The sequence below is a fragment of the Loxodonta africana genome, chromosome Y (genome assembly GCF_030014295.1).
Source record: "Loxodonta africana isolate mLoxAfr1 chromosome Y, mLoxAfr1.hap2, whole genome shotgun sequence".
Taxonomy (NCBI): Eukaryota; Metazoa; Chordata; class Mammalia; order Proboscidea; family Elephantidae; genus Loxodonta; species Loxodonta africana.
In genome coordinates, this window is record NC_087370.1 from 17,199,776 (window position 1) to 17,219,502 (window position 19,727).

General features: G+C 48.5%; 1 protein-coding gene across 4 annotated transcripts in view; it reads right to left on the reverse strand.

The window, feature by feature from the left end:
- Positions 1–19,727, reverse strand: part of LOC100657866 (transducin beta like 1 X-linked) — a 239,348-nt gene that overhangs the window by 17,661 nt on the left and 201,960 nt on the right. For all 4 annotated transcript variants that reach the window (XM_010600191.3, XM_064278901.1, XM_064278902.1 and 1 more), the window contains exons 5-12: positions 18,904–19,049; positions 15,448–15,715; positions 14,223–14,355; positions 13,267–13,408; positions 11,373–11,436; positions 11,167–11,264; positions 7,439–7,499; positions 331–452 (exon numbers count right to left, since the gene is read on the reverse strand). In XM_010600191.3, coding sequence (XP_010598493.1) covers positions 331–452; positions 7,439–7,499; positions 11,167–11,264; positions 11,373–11,436; positions 13,267–13,408; positions 14,223–14,355; positions 15,448–15,715; positions 18,904–19,049 — 1,034 coding nt within the window. The remainder of the gene's footprint in view (positions 1–330; positions 453–7,438; positions 7,500–11,166; positions 11,265–11,372; positions 11,437–13,266; positions 13,409–14,222; positions 14,356–15,447; positions 15,716–18,903; positions 19,050–19,727) is intronic.

Below are 19,727 nucleotides of genomic sequence, written 5' to 3' on the forward strand. Positions count from 1 at the left end.
AGTTAGCAGCCGAGTGAGTGCTTTAACTGGTGCGGCACCAGAGCTCCTTCTTCCCGCAGAGGTACCATCTCTCCACTTTGCCATTCTTGGTAGTAACAAGATGGTGGCCACAGTTTCAAGAATCATATCCAGACACAAGAACGTCTGGCTAAACCGGGAAAGGCGGGCTGTAGTACAGTATCCCTAGAAAGCGGGGGCTGATCTTCCTCATTGCCCACCCCGCAATCCTGCTGAGAGGCAGCGCCTTTGAATTCTAGGTATAAAAGAAACAGCTCCCACCTCCCAGCACTTCTCACGAACTCGAGTCCAGTCATCAGAATTCCCACTTACTGTGTGTCCTTGGAAGGTTTTGACTGGGCGGTCACAGCCGAGTCTGCACACGTGGATACACATGTCCGTGCTACAGGAGGCAAAGGTAGTGTTGTTCTGCCAGTCTACGTCAAGAGCTGGGGCTGTGGGGCAGGGAACACAGGGAAGACATTGGCGTCTATTAGTGGTGCACAGAGCTCAGCTGGAGCAGCACATGTAAGAGCAGTCAAGAGGCCTTATCTAATAACGTGGTGACAGATATTCCCAGCTTGTACACAGCTCCTTTCCTTCAAAGACCTTAAAGACCTTCTCCGTCTACATCCAGAGAGATGACCAAACGCCTCTGCAGGGAAACCCTGGTGCTCCTCTTGTGATCTAGGGTGTACAGTGTTTCTCGTTCTGGTGTTCTGATAGAAAGGCTTAAGTGATAAGTATGTGACTGCCTGCTTCTGCTTCCAGGAATATTGCTGTGATGGGTTAATTTTATTTGTTATAGACAGGGAGGAGAAAAAAAGAGAGAAAAGTAACTTCCTATCTTATGCTCAAGATCCTCTAATTAAAAAGTCTCCCACAACACATTAATGCATTCCATCGACTGTACTTTCCACGTTCCTTAAATTCTTTCATTTTACAGTCTCAGCTTCAAGAACACAGGACAGGTTCCAGAGGTCCTCTTACTCAAAAGAGTCCTTAAGATCGATTTTTCCCCACACAATCTAGTGCATTTTTAGCAATTTTTTTTTAAGGACTTCAGATGACCTCAGCTTCATTTATGAACTTACGTGCAGCTTTGCCCACATTTTGGGAAATAATTTCCAGAATATAAACATATACACATACACATTCTATTCTAAGAACCTGGTTTCCACTATCTTAGAGAATGAGAGTGAGGTGGCAAAATAATTGCCCTTTAGGAAAGAGTTGCATGTTCTGGTTATTTCAAGTCGGGGCATTTGCTCTTACTGGTTTTCTGTGGCCCGAAAATATTCCTTGAATGTGAATCTGCAAATGAACCTGCTTCTACTGACACCATACACTGTGGCCTTTCATTAACCCAGGTTAGCCCCACCCACCTGTCAGTGGACATGCAGTTGGCCTATGCAGGGTCCCTTGAGGGACAAAGGTTTCTCTTAGAATTGGGCCACAAAGAGGAGTTTCTAGGGGGGTCTCAGTTCCTTTTTATATACAATGATGGGGAGGGAAAAGTAGTGTTGGCCTTTAGGATCCCGATTACATTAACCTCCCTCCCAACTGCCCCTCCACTGAGTGAGGTATTCCGCAAGGTACAGAAAGCCTAGTTCCACTGGGGGTGGTGCTGGCAGGAGGGACGAGGGGTAAGCAGGGCGGAGGAGGCTGTGTCTGGGGAGGAGTCTGCATAGTCAGGATGGGCCCTGGCATTGAGTGAGCTCCACAGATGTCCTCAGGAGACGAGGCAAGGTCACACCAACTCCACCAGCCTGCCAAGGCTAGCCCCACTCATCTATTTCTCTAATCACCATTTGCTTTCTTCATTATGCAAGGCACAATGTGGGTTCTCACTCCACCTCCATTGCTCACAACATGTTTTGCCCTTGACTCCACACACGGTCAATGTGGAAATCCTGCCTTTCCCCTCAGTGTCCAAGTGCTGCTGTGACTTTTCCTCTTTTCTGCTAAAGCCCAGAGCTGGGGCAACCAGTTGGACATGAGGAAGGCCTCCCTCGTGGCACAGCTGCTGGGCTTGGCGTCCCCAGCTGCAGGTCGGTCTCTGGGCTGACCTGCCGGTACTGGGCGTAGGGACTCCCCACTCTCCTTCACACTTGATGGGTCTGTAAAAAATACCTCATGACACCCCATTACAGGCCACCATGATTCCCATTTTTCAAATGATGTCACTTAAAGCACTAGGAGTCAACAGACACTGGGGGCTGTTAGTCCCTGGGAGCCCCTGGTTTTGGTTCATGATCAGCCGAGCAGTGGACAACACAGAGCCAGCATGACTGACACACAGCTGGCACCCTTTCCAGCATGTATCACATTTGCTTGGAAACACATCTGAGAAAGAAAAAAGGAGAGGCAGCAGGATTTGGGGGGGGAAGAAACCAAGGTAGAATCCAAATTACATAACCTCCCTGGGTGCAGTGTTCTCATCTAAAACACGACAAGGGCTGGCCAACTTTTCCTGTGAAGGGCCAGGGAGTACCTATTTTCAGCTATGGGGCCATCGGTCTCTATGGCAGCTACTCAACTCTACACAAAGCAGCCACAGACCATACGTACACAAACAGGCATGGCTGTGTTCCAATAAAACTTTATTTACAGAAACAGGCCGCGGGACGGATTTGGGCGGCAGGTTGCCGACTCCCTTCTAAGAGGTTGGATATACTGACTACCAATGTCCCTCCCAGCTGCACTGTGTTCAGTAACAACTGCACCGCCCCTTCCGTTCCCAGTCTTTAAATAGGGGGTGCAACCCTCCACGTGGCTAACTTCCAGAACTGCAGGGATCCCATCAGCTTCCATGTTCACCTCCATCCCCAGGGGAGTATGGGCCTGCAAGGATTTGGCTGAGAGCCAGCAGAGGCTTTTTCCACAGCATACACCCCCAGGGCAGAGGTCGTCTCTCTGTCACACCTTAGCAGAGTGTTTAAACACAGCCTCACGGTTCCTGGCACGTTTCCTGCATGCGCCCACAGGTCTGAAGGGAACAATCACCTCAGTCGGAATGATGATCCGTGACCTGGGGGATAGAGCCTGCAGCTGCTGCTTGGTCTTGGAATGAGGATCAGATCTGTGAGCTGGAGGACAGAGCCTGCAGCTGCTTCTTAGTTGGAATGACGATACTATCCATAAACTGGAAGACAGAGCCTGCAGCTGCTCTCGGTTATTATGAGGTAAACGATGGATTCCAGTGGCGGCCTCTGCGTTCTGGGCTGCTATTAGTATACTTGGAGATGTGACTATCTGATGGGAGGAGGGTTGTTCAGGGGATGACGACTAGTACTGGGACACAGATGTAATGTCTGCTGAGCCTTGCAATCCAAAGAGGGGGAACCTCCGTAGTCAGAGGGCTGACCCATTCTGAGTTGCCCTTTAGGACACCAGGACCCTCAGAGCCTCGTATGATTGCAGTGGCCGTGCGGATGAATGACATGACACAGTGCTGAGCTGTTCTGGGGGTCTGTGCACCCTCCCTGCCCACACGTGGACCAATGAAGTCTATCAGCCAGCACCATTCTGGGCATAGCTAGATGTTTTCTTTTAATACTTTAAAAAAATATTTTTTTTAATTAAAAAATAATTAAGTTTCACAGGAAGTTGCGAGATGGTACAGAGAGCTCCAGGTACCCTTCACCCAGTTTCCCCCAATGGTTACGTCTTATGTATGTTGTATGTAACCATGGTACACTACCAAGACCAGGAAGCTGACATTGGTACAAAGTGTGTGTACACTCCTATGTTATTTTATTGCAAATGCAGATTTGTGTAACCACCACCGCCATCAGGATACAGAACCATTCCATCCCCACACCATCTCCCTCATGCCACCCCTTTATAGTCACACCTACCACCCTCTGGCAGTCCTTGACCTGTTCTCCACCTCTATCATTTTGTCATTTTGAGACTCTTCTACAAATGGAATTGTACAGTTTGTGACCTTTTGAGATTGTTTTTTTTCACTCGGTAGAAAGCCCCTGTGGCGCAATGGTTAAGCACTCAGCTGTTAACTGAAAGGCTGGTGATTGGGACCTACCCAGCAGCCCTGTGGAAGAACGATCTGGCCATCTGCTCACAAAAGATTACAGTCTGGAAAACCCTTTGGGGCCCTTCTACTGTGTTACATCGGGTCAACCATGTGTTGGAATCAACTAGACGGCACCCAACAACCACAATGGAACGCCCTGGACAGCCATTCAACTTGTCACGTGTATCAATAGTTTGTTCCTCGCTCTTGCAATATTTCAGAGTTAGGCCTTTACCTAATGCTCACTGCTGACGATGACTTAGGACAGCCCCAGAAAACCAAACGGGTCAAGGCAATTTCTCAGGTCATCCATTTAGTGATAGGCCTGTGGCTCCTAAGACAAGGTGCCCTCATACCTTGTACCATCTGCAGTTCACCTGGAAAAGCAAAATTCTTCGTTCCTCCATTTTGAGTAATCCCTACCACACTGCTTGACACCGAACAAGAGCAAATATCACCTGGAACATCCTGACCAGGTGTTGGGATGTGGGCCAGTCCCATGGGCAGCAAAACGCAGGCCACTCAGCACAGAAGAATCATGTGGTCTATGGTCCTCTAGGGCCAGCTGATGGAAAGCCCTTCCATGGGGGTCCTGGGAATGCTTGGGGCAACAGTATGGTGTGGTGACTTTATAAACAAGGGTCTTCACCCACGTGTATCTCAGACATACTGCTCTCTGACAAGCAGGAGCTGGAGCTTCTGTATCACAAACATCCCTCCCACCACACAGGTGGGCACGCCTGGTATTCTAGGGCTGTGTGCCTGTCACCGGATCCCTCCAGAAGACAAAGGGAGGGATGGCTTTGGCATTTACACCAAATGCGACAGAAATCCACCAGGAACGATGTTCTCACTTGGTAGCTGCTTTGGCTTGCACAGTCCAGAGCACAGAGCAGCAGGAGTTGGGCATGGGGAATACACACACAGACGAAAACAATGCAGGTTGGCTTGCCAGGGCCTGGAAGTCAGAGTGGGAATGGGGAGTGTCTCCTTCATGGGTTTCCTTCTGGGGTGATGAAAATGTTCCGCAACTAGATGGCGGTTATGACTGTACAACACTGTGAATGAACTAAATGTCACCATGAAGGATTCGTCCCCTGCCTCCACCCCCAAAAAAGAGCTTTGTTGAAGTCGTAACCCTTGGTACCTATGAGTAAGACCTTGCTTGGAAATAGGGTCTTTAAAGAGGTTATCAGTTGTGTTAATATGAAGTCATACTAAATGAGAGTGGGCTCAATCCTAGCTGAGTGGAGGGAGACCTTATTAAAGAAGAGACGCAGAGGGAAGATGGCTATGTGGAGACGGCGGCAGGGATAAGCCTGCTGTGTCTACAAACCAAGGAACACCCAGCCACCAGGAGCTGGGACAGGGGCACCGAACAGGCTCTTTCACAGAGCCCTCACAAAGAATCAGCACTGCCAACATCTCATTTAGACTTGTAGCCTCCAGAGCTGTGAGGCAATACATTTCTGTTCTTACAAAGCCACCTAGTCTGTGATACTTTGTGTCATGGATTGAATTGTGTCCCCCAAAATATGTGTCAACTTGGTTAGGCCATGATTCCTAGTATTGTGTGGTTGTCCTCCATTTTGTGATAGTAATTTTATGTTGAGAGGATTAGGGTGGGATTGTAACACCACCCTTACTCAGGCCACCTCCCTGACCAAAGTAAAGAGAGTTTCCCTGGGGTGTGGCCTGCACCACCTTTTATCTTATAAGAAAGCAGGGAGTTGGAGGCCTCATACCACCAAGAAAGCAGCACCAGGAGCAGAGTGCGTCCGTCCTTTGGACCAGGTCCCTGTGCCTGAGAAGCTCCTTGACCATGGGAAGATTGAGGACAAAGACCTTCTTCCAGAGCTGACGGAGAGAGAAAGCCTTCCCCTGGAGCTTACAGCTGTGAATTTGGACTTTTAGTCTAGTCTACTGTGAAGAAATAAATTTCTCTTTTTTAAAGCCATCCACTTGTGGTATTTCTGTTATGGCAGAACTAGATGACTAAGACACTTTGTTATAGCAGTCCGAGGAAATGCAGAGTGACTAATGGTAAATTTTACGTTACGTGTGCCACAGACCCAGGCACCCAAAACTGTCCGAACAGAAAAGACGCAGATCCCCACACCCACAATGCCTCAGGCGCAGCTGCCAGTGGCTGGATAAAGAAAACATTCACCCTGGCACTCAGACACACCCTCAAAAACAGAAGCGACATTTCCCATTAGAAAAAAACAAAACCCTGTTGGTGCCAAGGAGATTCTCACTCATAGTAACCCTACAGGACAGAGCAGAACTGTCCCACAGAGTTTCCAAGGAACGCCTGGTGGATTTGAACTGCCGACCTTTTTGGTTAGTAGCCGTAGCTCTTAACCACTATGCCGCCAGGGTTTCCTATCCTTTAACGGAAGTGGAATCTACCACCTTCTGCCAACTTTTAGGCAATTTCCTCTAATGGTCTTTTGGTTCTGGGGGTGGGCGTCCATCTCTGTCTCTGGTTAAACGCCGTATCTGCCAAAAGTAACAGAGAATGAGCTGGGAAAGGAAATGAAGAAGGTGAGGATCTGGGATTTCTGAATGTCTAGACACCTGATGGTCCCAGGTGCCAGGTGTGGCCCAAACACATACAGGAATATGGTTAGGTCTGGAGCAGTGTGTCTACACATCTGTGCAAAAAAGAGCTCACACAGCAGGCCTGACTGTTAGCCTGTGAAAGACCTGCCTGCAAGGATGGCCCTTGGCTGGAGTCCGGGAAGTGAGATTTTGGGAGGGTTCCCAGCATTCCCTAACAGATAAGGTGGCTCACTGTGCCCAGACTGTTTGTCCAAACAACATGGTTTATGCTGAACACCTGCTTTCCTTCTGGGGGCCTGGAATTTTGGTACGTGCCAGGCAGAGGGTGTCTATGTGAACGGCCCCCAACAAAACCCTGGGTGCTGTCTCTGAAGAGCTTCCCTGGTAGACGACACTTAGTGCATGTCGTCATGACTCACTGCTGCAGGAATTCAATGTGTTTCGTGTGGGTCCATCGGGAGATGGTCTTGGAAGCTTGTGCCTGGTTTTCCCCAGACTTGGCCCCACGTGCCTTCTGCCTTTGCTGATCGTGCTGCATGCCCTTTCCCTGTGATATCCCTCCTAGTGAATCACCAAACCTGATGGTGGTCTTCAGAAGAGATAGGAGCCCACATCAATGGTGTGGCTGGCACTCTGTTAGTGTTTTCAAACTGCTGAACAGGTGGGTGGTGAGGGCATTTGTATCTTACACGCCTTAAGAGCAACAGTTCAATGAAACAGTTTCCTCCTTACGAGCTGGGTTCCAGGGGCTTGTCTCCCAATCATTCACAATGACTTCCGGAGACATTTCATAAGGCTCTGAACTCTTACGTCTGAACTACAAAAACAAATCATACTCACCTGAGTGAAAAGGAAACTGCTGTTTCGCTTCTCCTGTGTGGGCATCCCAAATTATTGTTGTCTGTGCTCAGGAAATGAAAGAAAAAGTTAGTAACTATTCTTGCAAAGTTTTCTCTAAAAACAAAACGTGATGGACAAGACAAGATAATGAGTCCCTCTTCTTGCTCAACCTGTGCTGTCCAATAGAGGTATAACAGGAGCCACACAGGTAGTTTTAAACTTTACACTAACTGTATTTATAAAAAAAAAGGAAAAAAGAAACAGATAATGATAAAACTGATTCTAACAATATATTTAGTCTCACTCCATTTTAATGTGTAATTACTATAAAAATAATGAGACAATCTGACATCCTGTTTTTCATCCTAAATGCAAATATCCAGCCGCTGTTGAGTAGACCCCAATTCATGGTAACTGCACGTACGCAGAGCAGAACCGCACTCCGTCGGGTTTTCAAGGCTGCGACCTTTCAGAAGCAGACTGTCAGGCCTTTCTTTCAAGGTACCTCTGGGTGGGTCTGAACCACCAATTTTTTGGTTAGTAGTCAAGTGCTTCACCGTCTGCGCCACCCAGGGACTCCTTTTTACACCCTAGGTCTTTGAAATTCAACTGGATGCTTGGAAAACTACCAAAATTGGCTGGGAGTCCCCCTCTACCCACAGCGCTGAAAACTGTTGAAAAAGTCTTTCTGGCACTTTTCCAAGTGTAAAGCTGCTGAGACTGGCATCGTAGAGAATTCCTGATAGACACTCCATGAACAGGGGATGCCAATATCACAGAGCAAGGGGATTCCAGTGGGGTCAGTGGGAGCTGGCAGGGGAGTCACCTATTTATTGGTCTATAGCAAGGGAAACAGTGATCTCCACCTGGAGACAGGAAGTAAACCCTGACTCCTTATCACCGTACTGAACAGGAAGAGCCTTAGAGAAGCCACCAGGGGTAGCTCAACTAAAAACCCAAACCCACTGCCGTCAAGTCGATTCCGACTCATAGCGACGCTATAGGGCAGAGTAGAACTGCCTGATAGAGTTTCCAAGGAGCACCTAATGGATTCGAACTGCCGACCTCTTAGTTAAGAGCTGTAGCACTTAACCACTATGCCACCAGGGTTTCCAGCTGAACTAAGACCCCTGAATTAACTAGGAATCAACTGGAGTGGCCATCTCAATTGGAACTTCTTCTCCCTGTCACCACAATAGAGACTTTGCTTTTAGGAGAACTGAGTATGTTCTCTACTAATCACAGAAATTCTCATAGCAGACGCTCACAGAAGTATCTTTAAAACTTGGTTCTCTTAAGAGTTGGGCCAGCTCTAAACCAATTAACTTTTTTTTTTTTAATTTGGCAGGAGAGGGGGGATAAGTTTTTAATATGTGCTGTTGGGTGCCGCTGAGTCGATTCCGACTCATGGCAACTCCATGTGACAGAGCTGAACTGCCCCATAGGGTTTTCTAGGCTGTAATCATTACGGGGGTAGATTGCCAGGTCCTTCTCCTGCGGAGCCTCTGGGCGGGTCTGAACTGCCAGTCTTTCGGTTAGCAGCAGAGTGCTTAACTGTTGTGCCACTGGTGTTGCTTACTTTTTAAGGTAGTCACCCACCATGAAATCGAGCACTGCAGGAAGGATATAAACTCCTTCACAATTCTGTGATACATTTTCACACCCTGCTTCAGTGACCTCATCATTTAGTAGATGTTTACGTTCCATTTATGTTATGTTTGATCATCATTGGACAGAGAAAAGCAAAGACACAGAAGTTTTTAAGAATCTGAAACAAATTCTAGCAAACACTGGAGGTTAACGCAGCAATCCTCTCACTGAATCTTCTCCCTTGGTGTAACTGTCGAGAGCACTGTTACTACTCCTGCCACGGCTGAGTGAGTGATAATGGCAGACAGTGTATGACCCACAAGACCTGTGTAATTCCAAATGTGCACTGTCACTCAGCAGGGGATTCATCACCTGGCCGAGCAGACATGGATACTCAGGTGCAAAAACACAAATGAATGAGAACAAGAACCTCCGGATAGGAAGAAGGTGATGACGCCAAGGGTTGTTTAGAATTTTACGAATCAAAGTCATACAGAACCTGGTGTTACAGAATCTGGGTTCTATTCCTACCTCCATTCTACAATAGCTGTGCGTCCCCAGGGAAAGTGATGAACGTCTCTGAGCCTCCATTTCCCTCCTGGAAAAATGGAATCACTCATACTAGTACTGCCTCCTATCTTGGGTGCACTGAGTGACTTAGCCAATGTAGTGTAAAGCTCTCAATCCATATCGGCTATCATTTTCGTGAGTTATTTCAATAATTCAACCAGCAGTTACTGATGGCCTACCACACGCATGACAAACTGCTGTGTGTGCATAATCTCTGAATGAGAGCGTCTTAGGAAAAGCATGGCTGTAGTTATGGGAAAGGTTTACTGTGTCAACCACAGCAGCTCAGCTTTCATTTATACTATACACCTGGCTGTCATGTTTGAGCAAAGAGTCCCTTGGCTTTAAAGAGCGATAGAGAGTGAAGGAATTGTTGACTTAGATGGATATACTCTAGAATAGGGGTCAGCCAATGTTTTCTGTCAAGGGCCTGGTGGTAAATATTTTTGACTTTGTGGGCTAGACAGTCTCTGAGGCAACTACTCATCTCGCCACTGTAACAGCAAAGCAGCCACAGACAAATGGGTGTGGCTGTGTGCCAATAAAACTTTATTTATAAAAACAGGTGGTGGGCTGGATCTGGCCCGTGAGCTGTAGTTTGCTGACCACTGACCTAGTGTATCACATCAACAAAGGTCCCTACCGAACAGACACAGTCACTTGTCCTTGTTGCTGCTGAGTCAGCTCTAATTCATGGTGGCCCATGCACAACAGAATGAAATGTTGTCTGGTCCTGAGCCATCTTCACGATCATTGGTATGTTTGAATCCACCAGGAATACACATTCTGACTTCCCCAAGAGTGTGATAATATTTCAAGGCCAAGTCTATTATATTGATTTTTAGAAGCTGAATAAAAAGAAAGTAGAAATCTAACAAGGTCTTCCAATCATTGTGAAATCATTGTGAAAATGCAAAGCCTTCCAGAGCCCAAACCAACGTATATTAGTACCCAGGGATGGTTTTCAAGGCTTTGACCTTTCAGAAGCACATCGCCAAGCCAGTCTTCTGAGGCGCCTCTGGGCAGGTTTGAACCGCCAACCTTTTGGTTAGTAGTCCAGTGCTTAACCACTGGGACTACCCAGGGATTCCTATGATGAAATATAAATGAACAGTAAGAGAGCAAAGGTTATTAGTGGTTACTAGGGGTGTAACCAGGTTTTTTTTTTTTTTTTTTACCAGGGGTGGGCAGGAGGAGGAAAGAGAGTCATTGCTTAGGGGATGCTGAGCTTCTGTTAATGGTGGTGGAATACTCTGGAAGAGGACAGTGACAATACCTGCCAACATGATGAACGTAATCAACGTCACTGAAGTGTATGTGTACAAACCGTTGAATGTGCAAATGTTACATATATTTTTACCACAACTTAAAAAAAATGCCTTTTCATTCAAAACAAAATAAAAACAACAGTTAACATCAAAACAACAAAAACATATAAAACCTAAACAAATTCGTCTGATTTCCTAAGAGGAAGCACAAAGCCTTAGAATTCAAAGAAGCCGCAATGCTACCTAGAGATTAAAAAGAAATAAGTATTTATAGATCAAAGAGAGGTAAGTGATACTCACTTTGTCTACACCAGCACTCAAGATGTAATTCCCCTTTTTGTTCCATTTCAAGGCAAAGATCGGGCCTTTATGTTGGCCTAAGGTGCTGGCCAGGTTGCCTGTTGTGTAAGAAACAAACAAACAAACATGTTGGCTTCAAAGTCACTCAGTGGCAACATTCTGCAACACCTGTTACCCTACAGGAACACGAGGGATGCGGGACTCACCGTCTTCCGTCCATATCCTGGCAAAGCCATCGTAGGAACCTGTAGCCAATAGTGTTCCATCGCTCTGGGGGCCAGAAAGAAACACAAACCAACCAAAGTAGCTCAGTCATTGTAGTACGGGAAGAGCAAAGAGAGCCTCTCCCATTATCCCAGGGCTAGACTTTTCCTAAAGCACTCATGGTTCAAGGTGAAGGGGCTGCCCAGTCACATCTGATGACTCTGGCCACAGCTCCCTCTGGTTAGAACATGAGGCTCACCACGGAGACCCCTGAGAAACAAACACACTCAAACTATGCATCGCTCTTTGGGTGTCTAATTATTTAGCGCTGTAATTAGAAATATGGTACAGAAAGTTATTACAGGCTTTTATCTGCATATAGAGTTGGAAAACAGGATTTGTGAGGAAATGACAGAGTTTGCAAAAACGCTACAGAACGCGACCAAAAAAACTAAACCGAACCTGTTGCTGTCGAGTCAATTCTGACTCACAGCAACCCTCTAGGACAGAGTAGAATTGCCCCATAGGGTTTCCAAAGAGCGGCTGGTAGATTTGAACCCCTGACCTCTTGGTTAGCAGCCGAGCTCTTAACCACTGTGCCACCAGGGCTCCGTAAAAAGCAAGGGGGAAGCCAAAATAAGTAGAATTACACATGGACTTTTGCTACTGAAATGTCAAGGGGGAAAGCCGTGCTTCCCTGGCCACACATAAAATCTTCCCAGAATGGTCTTGGGACCCCCTTGGCCTGGTACCCCTAGTGAAGCGTCCTTAACACAACCATCAGACTCATCTTACAAACCCGTGTTAACAATGGGGCAGGTGTAGCGAAAACACTTGATGGTTCCTCAAAAAGTTAAACAGAGTTACCATAAGATTCGGCAATCCCAACCCTAGGTATAGACCCCAAAGACTAGAAAACAAGGACTGAAACAGATCCTTCTACACCAGTGTTCACTGCAGCATTATTCACAACAGCCAAAAGGTAGAAAACAACTCAAGTGCCCATCAGATGAATGAATGAACAAAATGTATATCCATACAACAAAGTATTGTTGTTGCTATGTGCCATCGAGTCAATTCCAACTCACAGCGACCCTGTAGCACAGAGCAGAACTACCCCATAGGGTTTCCCAGGCTGTAATCTTTACGGGAGCAGATATCACTTATATGAAATCTGTAGAATAGGCAATGAAAAAAGATCAAAGAATCGATGCCTTTGAATTATGGCATTGGCGAAGAATACTGAATATACTGGGGACTGCCAGAAGAACGAACACATCTGTCTTGGAAGTATAGCCAGAATGTTCCTTAGAAGCGAGGATGGTGAAAATTTGTCTCCTGTACTTTGGAAATGTTGTCGGGAGGGACCAGTCCTTGGAGAAGGACATCACGTTTGGTACAGCAGAGGGTCAGTGACAAACAAGAAGACCCTGGATGAGATGGACTGACACAGTGGCTGCAACAATGGGCTCAAGCGTAACAACGATTATAAGGATGGCACAGGACCGGGCAGTGTTCTGTTCTGTTGCACACTAGATCACTATGAGTCAGAACTGACTCGACTGCACCTATCAACGACAACAGACCAGGTAAATATACCGAGACCAAAAGGACAGGAGAAGACTAGTGGTTACCAGGGGATGGTAGAATGCGGGAGAAAAAAAATCAGTGTCCACTCAACATTAGTGAATTGTATGTCATGTGAGTTACTCCTCAATAAAGATTGAAAATAATAACAACAACGGACAGGCATAGGGAGCCGGCCTTGCGAGAGCCCCGGGAAGTGCAGTGCCCTGTGAGAACAGCAGGCAGGTGGTTCTTGCCAGCAGGAAGCCCTGGTCTGGTGGTGGGCAGATGTGACAGACCACCAACCACCTGGGCAGTGGAGGAGCTTACATTCCAATCCAGCGAGGTCACGTCCTTGTTACTGGGCACATCGTGCCCCCCTTCCCGTATACAGTGCCTCAACACGAGCTGGGTGGAGCCTCCGTTGCTGTTCTCGTTGAGGTTCCATATCCTCGCCGTAGAGTCTCCGGACCTGGACAAGGACAACACAGTGACACCCGGTGTCAGCCGAGGTAGACAACACACAGCACAGGCACGTGCCAGCCGGCCCGACCCGGTCTCCTGCCTCTTCTATCCCTTCACTCGTTTGGCTTCCCTGCTGACACTCTCTGTGTTTTACTGTGGATTGACTTGTGTCCCCCAAAATATGCGCTGTAAATCCTAACCCCTACACCTACTACCATTTGGGAACAGTGTTTTCTTTGTCACATTAATTAGGCCACAACAGCGCAGGGTGTGTCTCAAGTGAATCACTCTTGAGATATAAAGGGGCAGATTAGGCGAAGGAGCCAGGACGCACGGATAGAGGAAGACAGATGCTATGCCACGTGAAGGCCACCAAGGAGCAGGGGAGCAGGAGCTGAAGAGAACCAAGGATCTTCCCCCACACTGGACTCAGAGAGAGCTTTCCTCTAGAGCTGGTGCCCTGAATTTGGACACATAGGCTCCAGAACTACGAGAAAATAAAATTCTGTTCATTAAAGCCATGCTCTTGTGGTATTTGTTAGAACAGCGCTAGCAAACTAAGACACCTTCGTTAATGTCAAATGTCTTTGCATTGCTCCCCACCCCACTGAGAAAATGGCCAGGTACGACTTCTCCCTTTCTGTAATATGAGACACACAGGAAAGTGGTGCACAGAGCTTTCCCAGCCTCCATTTCCATCTACTGTGAAGATGTCGCAAACCAAGAGCGAGGCGAGAGCGTGTTCCATGAGTCAGGACTTCAGAGATGAGCGAGCATTCTGGACCCCAACACCTGGAGCGCCCCTGACCTGAAATCCTTACCCGGATGCAAGGAGGTCACTGACAGGGTTCCAGGCACAGATGAACACCTCGGACTCATGGCCCCGGAGCACGGTGGCCTTGTTGGGTGGAATCTCAACTTCCCCGTCTATTTCCATTGGTTTTGAATGGTTATCTGTAGTTGGAAGCAAGAAAAGACACGAGGCTTATAAATAAAAAAGAAACTAGTTCTCAGGGCACTTTTGTGTTAGATGACAAGGATAGTTCCTTCATGGGTTCATCAGTACTGCTGCACTGGGCAGGGTCCCCGGGGGGTACAAATGGTGAATGTTCTCGGCTGCTAATTGAAAGGCTGATGTTGGAGTCCAAGCAGAGGTGTCAGAGTGGAACTGTGCTCCATAGGGTTTTCAGTGTCTGATTTTTCAGAAGTAGACCATGTTTTTTAGACCACTAGGCTTTTCTTCTCAGGCGCCTCTGGGTGGGTTCGAACCGCCAATCCTTTGGTTAGCAGCCGAGTGAATGCATTCATTTTCTGTACCACCCAGGGAAGCCTGGGTGGTGGGCCTGAAGCTCCCACACATGAAATGGCTTTGTTTATGCTGGACAACACTCACACAGTACTTTCCTCGTCATTTCACTAACTGGAAGGAGCCCCAGTGGCACGATAGTTAAGCACTCGGCTGCTAACCAGAAGGTTGATGGTTTGAATCCACCCAGCAGCTCCGCGGAGAAAGACCCCGTGATCTGCTCCAGTAAAGATTACAGCCTCGAAAACCCTAGGGGCCAGTTCTACTCTGTCGTGGAGGGTCGCTATGACTCACGAGTACGAGTCAAATCGACTCGACAGCACCCAACAACAAAATACTGGGTGGAGTTCCCAGATCAGCAGGATTTTCTTGAATTGAGGATGCATGAGTGAAGACTCGGAAACCCTGGTGGCATAGTGGTTAAGAGCTACGGCTGCTAACCAAAAGGTCAGCAGGTCAAGTCCACCAGGCGCTCCTTGGAAACTCTATGGGGCAGTTCTACTCTGCCCTACAGGGTCGACTGTCTTGTCTAAAGACCTTGGTGAAAACACAGAACGGGACACTACTCTGATCAGACGGTCGGCTACAGGAGAAGGCGGTCCAGGAGGAGACTCAGAGCAGGCAGACCTTTAAGGGTTCTTTTAGACTTGAGCAAACCTGGACGTAAATCAAAACAAAACAAAACAAAACAAAACAAAACGATGACCAGCAGCTCAGGGCACGCTGACGCCGGCACTTACTTATTGCGTGTGCCCCGTTCTCCTCCCCGTTCACCGTGGCCTCTCCGTTCTTTGGTGTGTTTTGCTGGGACACAGCGGCTGCTGGGGTGGCTGCTGCCGCCGTTGCCGTTGCTGCCGCCGCCGTTGCCGCCGCCGCCGCCGCCGCACTAGCCTGCTGCTGGGCCAGCTTCTCTCGGAAGGCCTGCTGCCGTGTCTGCACCACGTCTGGCATCACCGCGTCAATCAGTGACAGCGACTCGATGGGCCGGCCGTCGAACACCGTGCCGTCCTGAGAGGAGGACCTCACTGTCAGCGCACGTGAAGCGTGTCCCCCAGCCCGCTGCCCCCAACACAACAGTATAGGGAGTGGGGGAGCGTGGGGGCCAGGAGCGTGGAGGAGGCTGGCATCGCACCGTACACCCGGAGACGCAGGCGGGGGGGCTCCACGGTGCACCAGGGGTAGGGGTGGGTTAGGTGGGGTGTCCGCCCTCAGTAGGGAGGCTCCATGCTGTGGACTGAATTTGTCCCCAAAAGGCATGCAGTGTAAATCCTAACCCCTATACCTGGAGGAGGAGCCCTGGCGGCTCAGTGGTTAAGCACTTGGCTGCTAACCAAAAAGGTTGGCAGTTTGAACTCAGGAGCTGCTCTGAGGGAGAAAGATGTGGCAGTCCGCTTCTGTAAAGATCTACAACCTTGGAAACCCTATGGGGCAGTTCTCCACTGTCCTACAGGGTCCTTATGAGTCAGAATCAACACCACAAAACAGATTTTAGTTTTGTACCTATGGATGCAATCCCATCTGGGATGAGGACCTTCTCTGTTACGTTAATGAGATCATATCAGCGTAGTGTGTGTCCTAAACCAATCACCTTTTAGGTAGAAAAGGAGTGAATTAGACACAGAGAAGCAAGCACAAATGGAAAGGAAGATACACGCCACATTGAGATCACCAAGGAGCCAAAAAACAGAAGCTGAAAATAGACAAGGACTTTTTCCCAGAGCCTACAGACAGAGAGAGCCTTTCCCTAGAGATGGCACCCTGAGTCTGGACTTTTGGCCTCCTGAACCACAAGAAAATGAATTTGTTTGTTAAAGCCCTCCTACTTGTGGTATTTCTGTTACAGCAGCACTAGGAGACTAAGACACTCAGGATTCAGTGAACTGTCAAATCAAATTAAGGGTGCCTGGAAATGTCAACTCCATTCCATGACAAAGAGTGCCATCCTTGATGTAGGGGTTCCCAACCAGGGGTGATGACTGGAGACGTTTCTGGTTTGTCACAATGGGGTTAAAGGTGCTACTGGCATCTAGTGGGTGGAGACTAGGGATGCTGCTCAATGCCCTACAGTGCACAGACGGCCCCCACCACAGAGAATGATCTGGTCCCAGATGTTAACGGTGCCCTGGGATTCTACAACAACTGTGGAGAATGTCTGTAAATAACTAGCCTTTTGTGTGGAAGAAGTAACTCTTTGAAGACATCAAGCCCAGATTAGATGCCTGCACCATTCAGGACTGGATGGCTAGGATGTTTGTTGGGATCTGAAATCACCTCTTGGGTTTAGAGTGAACAGTAAATACAGCCACGGTACAAAAGACAACAACCTTGCTCAGGTACGCTTCGTGTTTTTTGCACTTCCTTTGACTCTCCGGTTTACGCCTACAATTTAACAACCCCCCCTCCACACAGTCAGAAGCACAGAAGTAAAGTGTTTCTTGATCGAGCACTCCAATTACAGGAATCACACGAAGCTCGGCCCCTCAGGGTTGTTTCTGGCGGGCACGTATGCACGTTTGCATTTGTTCTGAACTAGAACTGCCTCCAGAATTCGAAAGACTTAGGACAACGGGAGTTTCAGCTGAACAGGAGCTAACCTAAACCTCGTCCAGGCTAGTTTCTGGTTACAATTCTGTCTCTAAGGTAACAACGTAACACAACACACAATCTGTGAAGCAACAGCCGACCAGCTCCTCGGTCACTGTCCCACCTAGATGTCGGCCACAGAGCGGGCAGTGCTGACCAACGGGACAGCTGGCCGCTACACATGTTCCTCCTTTATACATTCACTCCCCAGATGGATGACCACATCAGAAAGAGCCACAGCTGCCCAAACTAATAAAAACATCTCTGGGCTTAAAATCTGGCAGCGCTCAGGGTCACCTTCCAGCTAACGGAAACCTGAGTGACCGATGAGATGTTCCTTCCCTGGCATCTGGACACGGAGGGAGTCTGACAGGGGAGAGAAGGAACCCAGAGGGAGGGGAAATGGGATGTCGGCACCTGGGAATGTGAGTGTGGGCAGGGCCTGAGGAGCTGTGGGCTCTTCCCTTCACGCTGATAAAGCGACCAGGCAGGACCTGAGGATGGAGGTGGCAGGCCTCGGGAATCTATGTGTTAAGGGACGGGGAGAGGAAATGGGAGCTGACGGGGGGAAGCACACGGGACAGGAGGAAACAAGGTGTTGAAAAACACATGGATTCATGAATGACGGAGGAAAACCAGGGTCGGAAAACAGAAAGCTGCTTTGAGATTTTTTTTTTTTTCAGTCCCTGGGTAAGGCAAATGGTAAACGCACTTGGCTGCTAACTGAAAGGTTGGCGGTTCGAGTCTACCCAGAGGCACCTAGGACTGGCAATCATCTGAAAATTCAGCCATTGAAAACCCTATGGAGCCCAGTTCTCCTCTGACACACGTGGGGTCGTCATGAGTTGGAATCAACTCCACGGCACCTGGTAAGAAAATTTAAAGCTAAAGGGAAGTGGAATAACTACTATGGAAAACAAAGGCTGGCATCGATGGGACCAGTGCAAAGGAAGACAGGGTGGGGAAAACTGGAAGGACTCAAGGAAGATGGCACTGCAACCGGAGTAGCTTCAAGAGCCTAAAGTCTTAAAGTTAAAATAAATAAAAAAACGTCCAACTTATTCTCAAGTTCCTTTGAGAAAATGCAGGTTGGATTCAGGCTTGTTTCCAGGGCTATCATCACGACCTGGACTGGGCAGCGTTCTGTAGCACACTAGCGGCCATACGCTGGGGCCGACTCCATGGCAGCTAACAACTAACGGTAGGAATTTAACGATAAGTTAATGCTGTTTCTACGAGGAGTAGTGAAAATGTACATGAAGAACGCTTCCAAATGCTCTACAATTGTTAATTGTCGCTATTGTTGAGGGTACCATTATTTCAGAACTCACTCACTTTGGACTTGTCATCAGGAGGGACCGATCGCTGGAGAAGGACATTATGTTTGCTACAGTAGAGGGTCACTGAAAACGGAGGAACCGTCCATGAGATGGACTGACACAACGGCCTCAACAATGGACTCAAACGTACCAACGATCATGAAGCTGGCACAGGACCAGGCAACGTTCTGTTGCACGTGGGTCGTCACGAGCTGGAGCCGACCCAACGGCAGCTCACGACATGACCCCGCTTGCCGTGCCCCCGGCAGGCTCCAGGCCCTGGGAGGGACATACCTCGTTGATGCTGATCTCAGCCTCCACATACTGCAGCCCCTTCTGGAGGATGGAGATGAGGGCGGCCGGCGGCACTAGCGTCCCGTTGATGTTGGACTGGCTGATGTGGCTCTCGATTCCGAACGTGAAGGCCGAGTGGGAGAAGCCTGCAGCAAGGGAGACAGGCCAGGTGGCGTCAAACGGGAAGTGCACCCTGGAGATCTACAGGGGCGCCGGTTACTTCAGACACGCTCAACGGGGATGCGTGTGGCTGCGGATGCAAGCACGGGGACAGAGGGGCAGAGAGGGAAGTGGGAGGCCTGTGTTTGCATGGATGGAGCCCTGGTGGCGCAGTGGTTAGGTGCTCTTCAGTTAACAAGCTGGTGGGTTCAAACCAAAAGGCCGGGGCACTCTGAACCCACCAGCCAGTCTGTGGGAGAAAGATGTGGCAGTCTACTCTGTCCTATAGGGTTGCTGTGAGTTGGAACTGATTCCACAGCAGCAGCTTTGGGATTTTTTTGTACGTGCAACTGCAAGTGATGGAGCCGCTGGCTGTCTCACTTGTGGCCCCCCATGTGTGTCAGAGTAGAACTGGGCTCCACAGAGGTTTCAATGGCTGTCCCCGACTGGTACATATAGTTTACGTTGGACTACCAACCTAAAGGCTGGCAGTTCAAATCCATCCAGTGGGGTTGCAGGGGAAAAAGCCTAGTGATCTGCTTCCAGAAAGACCACAGCCAAGAAAACCTATGGAGCAGCTCTACTCTGTAACACATGGGTTGCCATGTGTTGGAATCGACCTGCCTGTCCTGTACCCAATACATCTCCTTAGAGAGTAACAGTAA